General features: G+C 42.8%; 1 protein-coding gene across 4 annotated transcripts in view; it reads left to right on the top strand.

Moving 5' to 3' along the window:
* Nucleotides 1-13,738, top strand: part of TIPARP (TCDD inducible poly(ADP-ribose) polymerase) — a 44,952-nt gene that overhangs the window by 15,316 nt on the left and 15,898 nt on the right. The window contains exons 1-2 of one of the 4 annotated variants that reach the window (XM_050902216.1): nucleotides 1,876-2,049; nucleotides 5,507-6,507. In XM_050902216.1, coding sequence (XP_050758173.1) covers nucleotides 2,014-2,049; nucleotides 5,507-6,507 — 1,037 coding nt within the window. In that variant the 5' untranslated portion in view covers nucleotides 1,876-2,013. Of the gene's footprint in view, nucleotides 1-1,875; nucleotides 2,050-3,019; nucleotides 3,312-5,506; nucleotides 6,508-13,738 lie in introns of those variants that run through there. The other 3 variants (XM_050902218.1, XM_050902219.1, XM_050902217.1) reach the window with 3 other exon arrangements.

The raw sequence follows: 13,738 nt of genomic DNA, 5'->3' as shown, positions 1-13,738 counted from the left end.
GGGCACATCTAGCATCACCGTGGCCGCCTTTTTTCACTTTCCTTCAGGAGCCTTTACTTTCCCTTGAAAAATAAGTTGACATTAGTTTCTCATTGTTTCTTCCACAATGTGTACCTTAAAGGGAGTGCTCCAGTAGAGCAGCCTAACAAAGGTCATGAAGAGGCAGTTTGCAAGGTAAAGGCATCCTGAGAACATGTGAAATACAACTGTGGAAAAGGTTAGACTTTGATTTCTGAGTCTCTATAGTAATTGGGTTATATTGGAACCTTTTTAACGTTGCCTGATTTTAAAATGGTGGTATATACCACTCCTAAACTTGTTGGGAGGGGAGAAGTTGTGGAAGACAGAGAATGTGGAGTCTAACAGCTTTCTTTTCTGCTGGGTTGTCTGGCAGAAATACACTGAGCTAAAATAAGAGCTTGTGGCCATGACTGTTCCTCTCCCTTTTCCTTCTTGCTGAAAATGCAGAAAGCAAGAGTCTGTGCAAGACAGACTTGGGATGTAATGGCTTCAGGGGAACCGAGAAGAGACAGCACACCTTTTGTGTGCTGCCTTGTTCCCCAGCATCCTTCCAGTTCCCACCAACATTTGTTGACTTCATATAAAACATCAGAAAAGGACAGTTAACCTTCCTGTAATGGGATGTGTTCTAAGAAGTTAAGAATGTTCATTGTGCAAGTATTGAGGTAGAAAAGGAGGTCTTGTTTCTGTCACTAGAAAAAAATGTGTTGGAGCCTGAGAACTCTTTTTTTTAGCGTGAACATTTAAGTCAAAGACGTTTCCCTTCTTTCATCAGTAAATAAGTGAAGTGTGCATACTGATTATTCCATTATTTGCAAGTCAGAATTGTAAATTGCTGCATTCACTCTGATGCAGTTTACCATCTGAAAGAAATAATTAAAGCTTTCTTTCTCTTGCTTAAGATTTAAACGTGTATTTAAAAATGAGATCATACTTCCATGGTGGTCATAGTTTCTTTATATATTTGTGTGGGGTAGCCTCAGAAATGGGTGTATGATCTGCTGGTGTGCCGTGATGTATTTCCTTTAATTATACATTTGTTTTGAGAAAGATGGTTATTCCAGGCCTCCATCTTCCCTCAGTTACATCCTTACAATCCCACTGCAGGGGGAGTTGCGTGTCCCTTAGTGTGTAGTTCAGCCATATGTGCTACTTATTTATATCTCGTGCATGAAATAAGCTATGCCAAACAGATAATTTCTGTTCTGGTAATAGAAGATAAATGCAAGTGTGTATACAGTTCTTTCTCACTAAATGAGGATATGACACATTGCCAGTCACCGTGCTTGGTAAAGCTCTTGTTTTGTCGAGTCCAGACAGAGTGTAAGGCTGTGCCTGTCTGATGTTTCAGACACTCAAGAGTTCAATTAATTTACAGATGATGATTTGTTTTCAGCTCCTGTAGATATGGATGCCTTCTTTACTTAGCCGCTATTGTGTCATTCTAGAAGAAGTCAGCTCCAACTGCATGAAGCTCAATTTTTGTAATTTGTTTGCAGAAACGGCATATTCTCCCTGCATTATAAACGCAGCTGTGCAGCATTTTCAAAACGCACCGTAAAGCTTGTGCCATCTTAAATGACAGTTTCTTTCCAGCTGCCTGTATTTTCTGTATATGTGGTTTCATAAAATCTCTGAGCACAAGGAATGAAAGACTGGCTTTATTTAAAAAGAAAACAATAAGACAAATAATATAATAGGTGTTCCATCAACAAATTTTACCTTCTGAAGTTATTTACCTCTTTGTAAGTTTTTTATCTGGCCAAGTTAGTGATGCAGATGCACTTAATTTTGGCGGTGTCGAGTCCCTGTGAATTGATGGATGTGTCCTATTGAAATTTCCTACAGCCATACAAGCGTGTGATTCACCGGGGAAGCGTCCCAGGCCGTCACACCAGCAGCTGAACTAACCCACCGTGCTCTCACACACGCACAGCGTGCAGCCAAAAGATGACAGCATGCTAATGGCTTTTGGACAAAAGAAAGTTAACTATGCTCTTAATGAATTCCACCTATAAAATACGCCATGTAAGTAGGTAGTAACTTACTGTAATTCATGATATTTGCTGTACTACATGCTTTTCTTTTTCAGAGTGTGTCACAGGCAGTAACTAGCACAGGCCCAGATCCCGGCAGCCCCGTGCGAGAAGGGGACTGAGCTCAGGCTGTGTAGGTACAGAAAATGAGTCACGGTGACTCTGTTCCAGGATGGGCTTCTGGTTTGCTTCTTAGTCATTAATTGGTGTTCTTTGAGTAACTTGCACTGTGAAATTCTGTAACGTTTGGAAGCTGAGCGCGCCGTCTTTGGCTTTAGCGAGGACTGTTTATTCCAACGTGCTGCGTGACTTTCGAGCTGCACGGCCTGGTGTGGTGTTAAACTCGCACGTTCTCGGCAGCAGCTCCCTCCTCGCGTGCAAGCACACACGCACGCATGCCTGTGCGCTGCCCTTCGCCTGTTACCAGTTATTTTTTTGCCTGAGGAAACCCTCCTTGGTAAGACGCTGGGGCTCGCAAGGTTTACCGAGGTGAAACTCGATGCTTAACGGGTGGTAAATCAAACGCCAAGGCGTTTCTTAGCCCTTTGCTGTTGGGAATGACCCCGTCGCTGCGCTTTCGGTTTTCTCTGGCGTCGTGCGCGTTCAATGCGGGGACTTTAGACACGCGAAAGGACACGAATCGCTGTCGCGACTGTGGGAACAGGGCATACTTGAGCCTGGCCGGCTTTGTCTCTTCGTTCGGGGGGGGGGAGAGGAGGCTGGCGGGGCGGCGCGGAGGGGGCGGGCCGGCTTCCCGGCACCGGCGGCGGGGAGCAGCTGCGCCGCCGCCGCCTCGGAGCTCCTCCCCGGGCCGCGCAGCTGCCTGCCGAGCGCTCTCGGGAAAGCGATATTTAAAACAGCGAGGAGAACATGTGAGGAGCAGAAGGAGCTGCGGGGCGGGATGGGCGGTGTGTCATCTACCGCTGGGCGGGTAGGGCGGCGGTGAGACCGGGCTGCCGCTCCCCGCCGCGCCGGGGCTCGGCTCCGGCTGCGCCCGACCTCCCTCCCTGCCTCCCTGCCTGCCTCCCTGCGCCGCCGTCTCTTGGTAACCCCGAAGGCAACTCGAGAAGCAGCCCGGGACGTGCGACCTGAGACGTTTCTGCATTTTTAAGGTGGAAATACTGGCGTGCGAGCGCCCGGCTGCAGCAGTCAGTTAATTGATTCCCCCCCCTCCCCCCGAAGACTGATCTGGTTGGGAAGGTTCCTTAAACTGCGTCAAAACGCAGGAATCTCACTCCAAGGGAGCAAAAGCCGGTAGGTTTCAGCGGGGGAGCGCTGCGGGGGGAACCTGCTTGCCTGCACAGTCTTCAGCCCTGCAGAAAGTTGCGAGGCCGTCTGTCCGTCAGGGTTTGCTTGCTTTTTGTTGTTGTTAGGTTTTGTGCTTGGGCTGTTGCTTTTTTTTTTTTTTTTTTTTTTTTTTTTAATTTATTTTAGGACCACTAGACTTGCTTTCTCCAGCAAGGGAAAAGGAGGTGTGGTTCGCGTGAGACGGCGAGTGCTTAGGGACTGAAAGTTCCCAGCAAGAGATCTGCCTCTGTTGAAATATATTGTGCAAATATAGCATTGCTCTTGGTGATTGTTAATGTTGTTTCTAGATGATAGCGACTGATTCCGGATGTTAAAATGCTGAAGTAGAAATGCCAACAATTCTGATACTGTTCATTCTCACTGCTTTCTATTTATAGAGTTGTTGGAGGATTCAACTCTATACAGTAAGGCAGTTCTTTAAAAATAGCAGCAAAACCTAAATGATAATCAAGCGAGCAATAACAGTCTTGAAATAGCATTAAAGATATGGCTGAAAATGACCAGAAGTCACTTATTTAGCTCCTCGGCACAGCAGGACTCCTTGAACCCTGGGAGATCCTCCTGCATATCCAAGGGGCTGTTAAACCTGGGCACGATGAAGTTGAAGCATCTGATCCCTTTCGGAGTTGAGGATTTTTAAAGCTCTGAAGTTACTTGAAGGTTTAAGGTACCCTTGGTGGTTTAGAAGGAGAACTGCCTGGTATGTCTGTGGAAGAACAGAGAGAGCAATTTTGGAGTTTGTTTTAACTGGCAAACAAATATACCAGTTGCTTTAAATTTAATCTAAAAATGGGAAACTGGAGAGGTACAACTTTTTTTCTTTTTCCTGGCAATCCTGACGTGCTGTTTCCCAGGGTGGTGCAAAAGCCTTATAAATGAATGTTCCAAAACAAGGACGACTTGGTGAGAAATTTTCCAGAGCAAATCATCAGTAGTAAGAAATTATTGCCAAATTTTATCTGTTTTCTGGGATTTTGTTTTGAAATGAGAAGTTACTTTGCTTGGAATGCATTTATCCAGGAAGTAATCCTTAATGTGCTCCACTCTGAGCTTTGAGGCTACGTGCGAGGAGATTGACGAGGGTTTAATTAAATGTAATCAAATATTACAAGATTCCTGATTAAAAGGTATAGAGCTTGCTTTCTGGTGACGTACGAGACATAGTATTTATTTGTACTTTAGGGAAAAAAATTTTTTCATCTTACAAATAGTTTTGTTCCCCCCCCCCCCCCCCCCGTTCCTGAGTAACTAGCGCCCTTTTGTTTTCTTCACTGCCCGGTTTTAATTCTTGTTGACTAGCCTAGCAAGAGGCAAATGAGCTTGGTGTGTCACAGCAGGGTGACGGGAGCGCAGCCTGTGCGTCTGAGTCAGAGTGTGAGAGAGTGTGTGGGCATGTGAGAATGGCTGTGTGTGAAGTGGGAGTGTCGGGACGTGTATGAGACTGTCGGTGTCAGATGCGTCGCAGGAGGAACAGGGTGTAAGCACTTGAATTCCTGTGTCTAAAACACCAAGGATTAAATCCTGGCCCCTGCTGAAGTCAGTGTGAAGTTTGCCCTTCGTTTAAGTGAAGCCAGCAGTTCGCTGACGATGCTGCTGGGTGGATGTGTGAGATTGTATGAGGGAAGATATATGTGAATGGAATGGGAATGTGTACGTCTACCCATTTATCCGGTGGGAGAAGAAATGGTGCATGAATGTTTAAAGTGTGGTGGGAACATTCAGGGCTGTCTGTCTGCTGATGCTTCTGTTCTCAGGTCTGCGTGTGAGGGAGGCATAAAGATGAACAATGCGATGTTCACTTTTGTGGAATATAATGAACTGAAGTGCTGTTTATTATTAAACATCCTCACAAGGAGGAGGGCATCAGACTGTCCCCCTTTCCTGCCCCCCTCCGGGGACTGTGTGTGCGTGCCTGAGTGTCTCTGAGATTTCATGTGCGAGAAGACGATGAGTGTGTGTTTGGGATTAATTAGCCTGAGTTTAGCTGGTTTCATGCTTTACGTGCCTAGGGGCTACCCACAGTCACAGAGAAGGGAGGAGTTTGCTGTTGCTGGCTCAAAATCCTCTCCAGGGGTGATCTTGTTCGTGTCAACCATGAGCAATTAGAAAGATTAACTGTCTTGTTTTCCTTTCTGCCCTAGATTGATTCTTGTGAGGCTCTGGGACATTTGAAAGTGATTTGGAGAGAGCAAAGTCTGTGTCTGATGGACACCGAACCAAAGCCAGCGTGTGTTGTGCAGCAGGCTCACTGCCCAGGAATGAAGTGCCCTCCTTCAGAGGACTTTCCTCCTCAGATAAGACTGTCTGAAAAGATACCACCAGTGAAGCCTTGCTTCAAGAAGAAGCAGCAAGTGCAGAAGAGACTGGACACAGAAACTCTCCGGGCTTTGCGGCCTATCTTTACCAGTTTGCTAGGAGCTGGGACCTTGGATAGGGTCTTTGTGCCCCGAGGCCAAAGTGGTGGTCATAGTGATTTATGTGAACCTGCTGTGAAAAAGACTCTGGACCTCGGTTCTTCTTGCCCCCAACCAGAAAATAATGTGACTGTGCTGATGCCAACAGCACCAGATGTGCAGAGTCAATTGCCAGTAGCTCGTCCTTCTTCTGGGCATCCTGAGCAGGATGTCCAGTCAGGAGAGCAAGGCTTCTCACCAGAAACTACGCCTGGAACTGCTGCTGATAACAGTAACGAATCATTCCGGGATCATCCTTTGCACCCAGCTTCCAGTGATGGTGCAGCTTGTCCTTTGTTCCCAGACAAGATTCTGGAAAGCTACACATCTGGCTTATTCCAAGAGAATAGCTGTCCAATGCAATACAATTTGAACCCAAGCAATACATTCAGTGCTGGGATATTCCAGGATAAAAGTGAAGAAGCTTCTCTTGATCTGGTATTTGAGCTCTTGAACCAGCTGCAATATCACACCCATCAGGAAGACGGAATAGAAATCTGTGTGGATTTTCTCCAGGGCACTTGTGTTTATGGCAGTGATTGTCCCAAACATCACACAGTCTTGCCTTATCATTGGCAAGTGAGAAGGACAGCAACCCAGAGCTGGCAAAGTGTGACCAATGATTCCCAGGAGCATCTGGAAAGGCTCTACTGCAACCCTGACAATGATAGGATCAAAGTGAAATATCGGTAGGTAACTGAATTTACTCCCTTACTAGCAAGGGTGCTTCACTGAGCAGCAGTGCAGAAATAGAACGTGCGTTCTTTTTTCCCGATGTTTTGTATACAAGTGTTTTACAAACCCTGTGATAATGTTACCTGAATAACATCTAACAAGTTTGCCACAACAGAAGATTCTGGCATGCCTATTAAATGTGCTATTTAGCATCTGGAAAGTATTCTTTGAAGCTGAAGGACTTGAAGCATGTGAAGTAAGAAAGCTTCAGCTCTGTAGAAATTGAGAGAGTTCACAGAGGCTGTTGTGTAATGTTGTTCCTGATGTTCCTAATGAGTCTTTTCTCTGTATTAGAAAAAGTGGCAGCATGACTGAGCCTTTGCAGCGATTGAAACAGGAATGATACAGCAATTGCTTTCTGTCACTGAGAATGCACATTGACTGTATGCACTCCAAGCACAGTTTTCGTAATTACATTCTAAGCAACTAAAATCAGATAGGTGCTCTGTTACGTCCTTTGACTGGAAATTTCATATAGTTGATAATATCTGGAGATGTTTCAGCTAATTCACTATGAACAATCTGAGCGATACCTCCAGACGTGCTGATCATCTATTTAAGTTGTCATCTAAAAATGTTAAACCATTTATTAGAAGTTACTGTTTCCTCTATACATAGTAGCATTTATTTATCTACTTGTTTTCTGAAATTAGAAAACAGCTTTTAAGTTTCCCTGGTTATGTTATCAATTTAGGCTTGATCTTGCACCCTGAGATCTAAAACAACACTTCAACTTTTATAATCCAGGTTCCATGTTGAATAGTAGTGGGGAGTGCTGATGTTTACAAGTTCGTCAGATCTATATAGTCCATGTTCGTGTGAGTGCAGCAGGGTGTAGACTGCTTTTTTTTTTTTTTTTTTTTTTTTTTTTTGGAGGAAGTGTACAATGCAAATTTCTCGTATCTTATCTGCCCTGCCATAATCTGTGAGCCCGGTGCAACTCATTCTGGTCATAGTCAGTTCAAAGTGACACTTCTGTAGTTCTGCAGTAAAAACTTCAGATTGCCTTTGCCATCTCATTCCTTGTGGTTTTGTTCTCCCTGCCTCTTCTTCCTTCCGCTTCCTGAAGAAAGTGTATCCCTTCTTCCTTAACGTTTTAATTTTCATTTACTGTGCTGGGATTTCTTATTAGGCACCAGAGACCCAATCTAATGCTTAAAGTCAATGTGAGTCTTTACTTTCACCTAACTGGATGTTGGATTAGGCACTAAAACTCAGGCTGCATCAGCCTACGGATTCATCCTTTTTACTGAAGACAGTACCAGAATATAGATACCCCACACTGAAAATGAAAGTGAAGTAGGAAATAAGAATTATATGTAGTAGGGAATAATCATATTTTATAGAATTGTCTTGAAAAAAAAATGCCAGTCTGTTTAAAAAAAAAAATCTTGTAACTGCGTAGCAGATAAAATTTGCTGTATTTTACAACAGAGAAACTTCCCCTTTTTCCAAGTATTTTACATGATTTCTGAAAACAAAACAATACATGTAGAAATAAGACATGCAAGTAATTTAAATTTGAGCTCTGTGCAAATGAGCAAAAAGTTCTCTTTTTGAAGCCTGTATTGCAGAATCCATCACTACACACATGATCTACATGTTCTAAATGATGGAGTTAAGAATGATTAATTTTAAAAGAAACAATGCTTCGTAATTGCTTATTCATCTCCAGCCTGTAAAATTGGCTGAATAGCGTTGTCCGCCTTTACACTTACTTTGCAGGTTTCCAGTCTGGTGGGTATTTTGGTCTCTTGATACACAGAGTTTCTGTCTGTCTGAACCAGTCGGGAAGAAACTCATCGGGTGCGTTGCCAGTCATATGACATTCTGTTACCGGGGGTGAAGTCAGAGGAGCAGCGTGATCTCCGAAAACCCAGGTGTGCTGGGTCAGAGCTCTGCTGCTGGTCCTGCAGTCGGCCTGAAACTCTGCTGTCGAAGTGGAGGCAGATTCTTTGAATACAAACTAGACTTCATCTTGTTGAGTTGAACTGGCTACCCAGGGAGTGTCTGCCTGACTCTTTTCTTTGGGTAAAAGTAGACTACTGAGACTAAAATTATTTTAAACAGCAGTATTTTCTAACTAAATTCTGTTTCGAGCTGCTAATTCTATAGCCTGTACTCTTCTTCCTTCTCTTAAAAGATGTTGCGAAGATCTTTGCTTCAGTCAGTGCTACACAATCATGCCCCAATGCAAGCTTGGATGGCTGTTGTAAATTTATAATATCCGCTTACCGTGGAATGACAAATTGGCAGTTTCTGTAACTCTTGTATGTATTTCATGTTTGAGCTTCATGTTTGTAGATAAGTATCAGTGAGAACCTAGGAGTGAAACTTTTTTTAAGACTAGAGCTTCTGGTTTCAAACACTGAATCTGATATGCCTTACAACTTAGACTTAACAGGGTTTTGAGCTAGATTTTGAAGTGCGGGGTTAATGTTTTACTATGTATTGTCGCCAGTTTCTTCTTGCAACATCATCTTGTATCAGAAGAACCTGCTAAACCTTTAGCTGTGGACTGCTTGGACTCGCTGTGACTCTTCATGGAGTTCACTGGTGGTCACTGCAACCTGGCCTCCCTTATGTTCCTGGGCGATGTTGTGTCTCCTGGCAACAAGATGCAGATAGCAGCGTGTTGAACCTTGCCGCGAGGCTCGCAAACATGCTAGAACAGCTCATCGTTCACATGGTTACCGCATTATTTGGCTAAAGCTATTAATCTCTTGTGGTCAGACTAGCTTTACAGGCCTATCTATACAGATTGCATACAACAAGGAAATGTCTGTTCAGCAGTTTGCATGTCCAAGAAAGGCCGTGCAGAAGCCAGCCTGACAACCAGTGGGTGGTAGTTGTTTATTCCTCTTTGTTTTAAACACAGTTTATATGGCATAGTAAGTAACGATTACAGTCTATATGCATAATACTGCTGTTGTGTACTGCTCCAAGAAAGTTGGGCCGTTCAAGAAAGTGTTGGGCTATTGGCTCAATTAGGGAATAAGCTCTGAATTCAAATATGATGTTCTTCAAGTAGCTATTTATATGAATTTTTCTTCATCTTAATGTTACTGAGTAATGTAAAATATACATTAAGTTGTTACCTTTCACCTAAGGGAACATGATCTTGAAGCAGGAGAAGTGGTAAACCTTGTTTAGTTACTTCTTTGTAATACGACTACCTCAGATACTTATTGCAGTTTGGCCTCAAACTGAATATAAAACTTTATCATAAGTTGCTCATAGTTTTGCTTTCTTAAGTCTATCAAGTATTTAGAGCCAAATACCAAGCTATCTAAACAAATGGGGGAATATGAACTTAAGCAGGTTAAAATACTTAGAAGCACTCAGTTTTCTTCATACATGTGAGGAGAGGCCCTGGAGAAGTTCCAGCTTGCAGCAAAGTATTAGAGAGAACAATGCCAAGTACTGCTTTCCAGCATGAGAGTACCCAAGCTGGGATATTTTAAGATGCTGTTTAGTAAGGGGAAATACTTGGCTGCAGAACTGAGCAGGTTTTCCCCCCCGACACACCTGTCCAATCGTGCATATGTTGCTTTTCAAAATAAGCAACATCATTACTGATTACACAAGGATTTGTTTAAAACAACTCTGCAGTTCCTGACCCATCAGTTCCCCTTCTTTGGCTGAAAATTCCACCCCTTCTCTTGGCAAAGAGACATCCCTGTGTGCTATGGGAACTGCAGCATCTGTTCAACTATGTGTAACCCGGCATATACCAACTCACGTGAAACAACACCTTCTCATAGTTGCTTTGATTTCTTTTCTTTTTTTTTTTTTTTTTTCCTGTAAGTTTTGTGAAATGGCTCCTCCTAGCTAGAAGAGAAAGGTCAAAATGAAATGGCTCCAGTCAGGGAAAAGCAGGTGGACCTCCAATGGTACGTATTCTGCCTGGGAGCAGTTGACTAATTACTCAGTAGACATGCATGGTTCTTGGATGAAGTCAGAGGAAATATTGTGTGTTCCCCAATGGGGTTATCAATGGGCGTATGGAGGGACCTGGGAAGGAACGGTAAGGACAAAAATAAATGTACAGGAAACTAGTTTTCCTTTGTTCATGTGTTCATGGGATAACTTGTTTCTCTGATGCTGTTAGAATATGCTTACATGATTTTAAAACCATACAGAGCACAGTGGAAGCATTTCAGTCATTCAGGGACTTCTGCAGGTCGTCTGACCAACCGAATAGTTAAATGTAGGAAGTTCTCTTTCTGATCTGCACAGCTGCCACAGTGTACGAGATAACTGGTGTGTTATTGATAACACCGGAGATGAGAAAATAGCTGAAATTCACTGTGCCTGGCGATTTTGTGTGCGGTGTTTCTTGAATATACACAGTTGAATGGTTTTGAACTTCTTTTAATTCCTTGCTAGAAGGAATGCAAGACAGAGACTCTAAATAAAAAGCATGTGAAGTGATTTTAGAAGTGTTTGCCTTGTGCTTTATAACAGTATGCTCCAATGAATTCCTATTTACTCCACTTTATAGTATCATTTACATATGAAATAAAACTAATTGGCTTCTAGCTATACAAATCTAGGGAAGTTACAAGTGTTGGGTTGAGCTGCCATAGGAATCGGCAGTCACTCATATATCCCTTTTCTTGTTTCACGTCAGTAAACAGCTCACAGTTTTGGAAACAGCTGTCACCTGGCTTCAGGTTGAGGTCAGTCTGTTCCCTGTGTACTTACGGTAATAAAACAGTCCTTTCTGAAACAAAGATTTATAATTGGTGAAACAGATTGCTCAGAAGAGTTGCTTACAGGTAATCCAGCAGGCACAATGTTGTAGCATTGTCTGCCTGCCCGTTTCGGTAAGGATGAGGAACAGAAAGAGTCTGTTACAATTATTTGCTTAGCAAGAGCAGTGATCGTGAAGTTCCTTCCTAGTTGGTACACGTATGTGTTGAAATCAGTAGGGATTTGAGCTGAGTAATAATTGCAGAATTCAATACTTGTAGTCAAATGTATAAAGGAGTCCTTTTTTGGGAAGCTGGATGTGGAGGGTGTGACATGAAACATTGACATGAAACATTGGATGGAACATTCAGAAACAAACATCCAGAATTGGTGGTCACTAGTTAATGTTAGATTTGTATGTGATCATCTTATGTAAAGCATTGATGAAATTGATGCAGTTTCATTATTTGTCATAAATCTCAGAGGTATTTTAAGTCCTGAGATTGGATAGAATTCTAAAAAAAAAAAAAAAAAAGCAGGCCTGTCTGTGCAGAACATTTTTGAAAAATGGGGCTTTGAAAATGGGGCTCCAGCTAAGCGCTTTAGAAAGTGTTCATATTGCGGCTTTGTGAAAGCGAATGCCTCTCTCGTGACATGAAAACCCTGTCCCGTATCAGCTCTGTTGCCACTCAGAGCTATGCTTGTGCTGTCTCTAAGGCATATACCGATATAAAAATTAAAGCTGACAAACAAAACTCTCTGCAAAACATACCCTCATCCGGTGTGGGTAGGAGACCTTTGAAACCAGCAATCTACCTCAGACAAGGACATCCATGTTTATCCTCTACTGCAAATAGAAGATGTAACTTGGATTTGAATTATGAAATATGGTACATGCGGTAGTTTTGAATGTGTCTGACATCCTCATTGCTACGCATTTTTAGAACTTAACAGTACTTCACACTAAAGGACCACTTTAACCAAGTACCTCGTTCAAAAGTGGCCAACAGTGGGTTTCTTGGGAAGAGCAGAAGAGAACAAACATACTTCTCAGTACAGTCTCTTATCTTCCAGCAGTCATGCCTCAACAACTTCCTGATCCAGAGATGGTATCTTTGTGCGTGAGAGAGCTCGACAGATTTTTTAATACCTCCCCCCCCCCCCCCCCCCCCCACCAGGAGAGATCTGGGGCCAGGCTTTCATCTAAGCTGTATATGTATCTGGACCAGTATCCCAGTAGTTGTTTCAGGCTTACAAACATGCAAGTCAGGCTAGACCCTCTCACTGTGAAAATTACGGAAGATTGCTTTTTCAGGCACCCTCAGTCACCAATTGTAAAGGCAGGAAAACCTGCCTTTCCAGCTTTTTTAAAAATAAATATAGGAAAAGCAGTAAAGCTACTACTATATTGATAGTTTTTTTTTTTTCTCTGATGATAGAGCCTTTTAAGTGTAGAGGTAAATCTTTCTGCAGCACCTTTCTCTTTTTCTGAGTCTGTCCCACTGTGCACCTCCTGCATGGCTTACAGTCACAGCAGAGAGAAGCAGTGTGACATGATGAGGGAACAAATTAAGTAAAATCTGAGACTAATTTCCTGCCCTGTCACCTGCTGCCCCTCTCTTCAGTTGAAGAATGATGAGATGCTGATAAGATCAAGACTGCGGGATCATGTTTGCCAGCTTGTATTTGTTCTTGCCCTGATGCAAAGTATTGCTTCTGTGAGGGAAGGTTCCTGTTTTCCTTTCACACTCCTTGTAGCAGTAACTAGGATTTAGCTGCATTTTTATTGCTATGTTGTGACGAGCTGTTTGATGAATGTCCCTTTATGAGTCTTACCTGGGCCCTTGCTTACTGTTACTTCCTATGGAATCGGTATTGGTTTCGATGGGAGCAAATTTTGGCTGCTCTTGTCTAAGATCTGATGTTCCTATTTCAGTACCTTTGCTTCAAAAGAAAGATCTTATTAAGACAATATACTTTAAGTGAAGTTCGGTTTCATACAGTGGAGTTTAAACGCTTGGTCCCTCACCCAAAGCTGAACTACAACCTGCAACCTCAAACAACTGTTTGCTACAAATAAGATGAAACGGTGCTGATTTTGGGTCACCAGGAAGTGTAAATGCCTGACTTACATCTCCTACAGTAACTGAGTTCAGTTTGACTAATCTTTCAAACTTAAGTACAAAAGGTTTGCATACCTGTTTGGATCTTTTAAATTCATTCGTTCCCCTGAGTGGCTTTCAGGTTGTTGCTATTGCAGAGAGGAACTGGTTTAGTCATAGAGAGAAAATCAACAGTTTCATCATCTGAGTGGTGTTTAACTCTCAGTCTTGCTTTGTATCACAGCTGTTCTGATGGGAACCGAGTTTCATTTCCTGTACAGACCTTTGTTGATCGCTAGGTTTCTTGTTTTTTCTGAACTCTGTTTGCGGTAAGACTCATGACATAGAACTGAACTTAGGAGAAGAGTTCGAAACCACATGCATTTTC

This window comes from Gymnogyps californianus, chromosome 10 (genome assembly GCF_018139145.2).
Source record: "Gymnogyps californianus isolate 813 chromosome 10, ASM1813914v2, whole genome shotgun sequence".
In the NCBI taxonomy this organism is placed as follows: Eukaryota; Metazoa; Chordata; class Aves; order Accipitriformes; family Cathartidae; genus Gymnogyps; species Gymnogyps californianus.
Note: the sequence above shows the minus strand (reverse complement) of the source record. Positions and strands in the feature narration are given on the sequence as shown.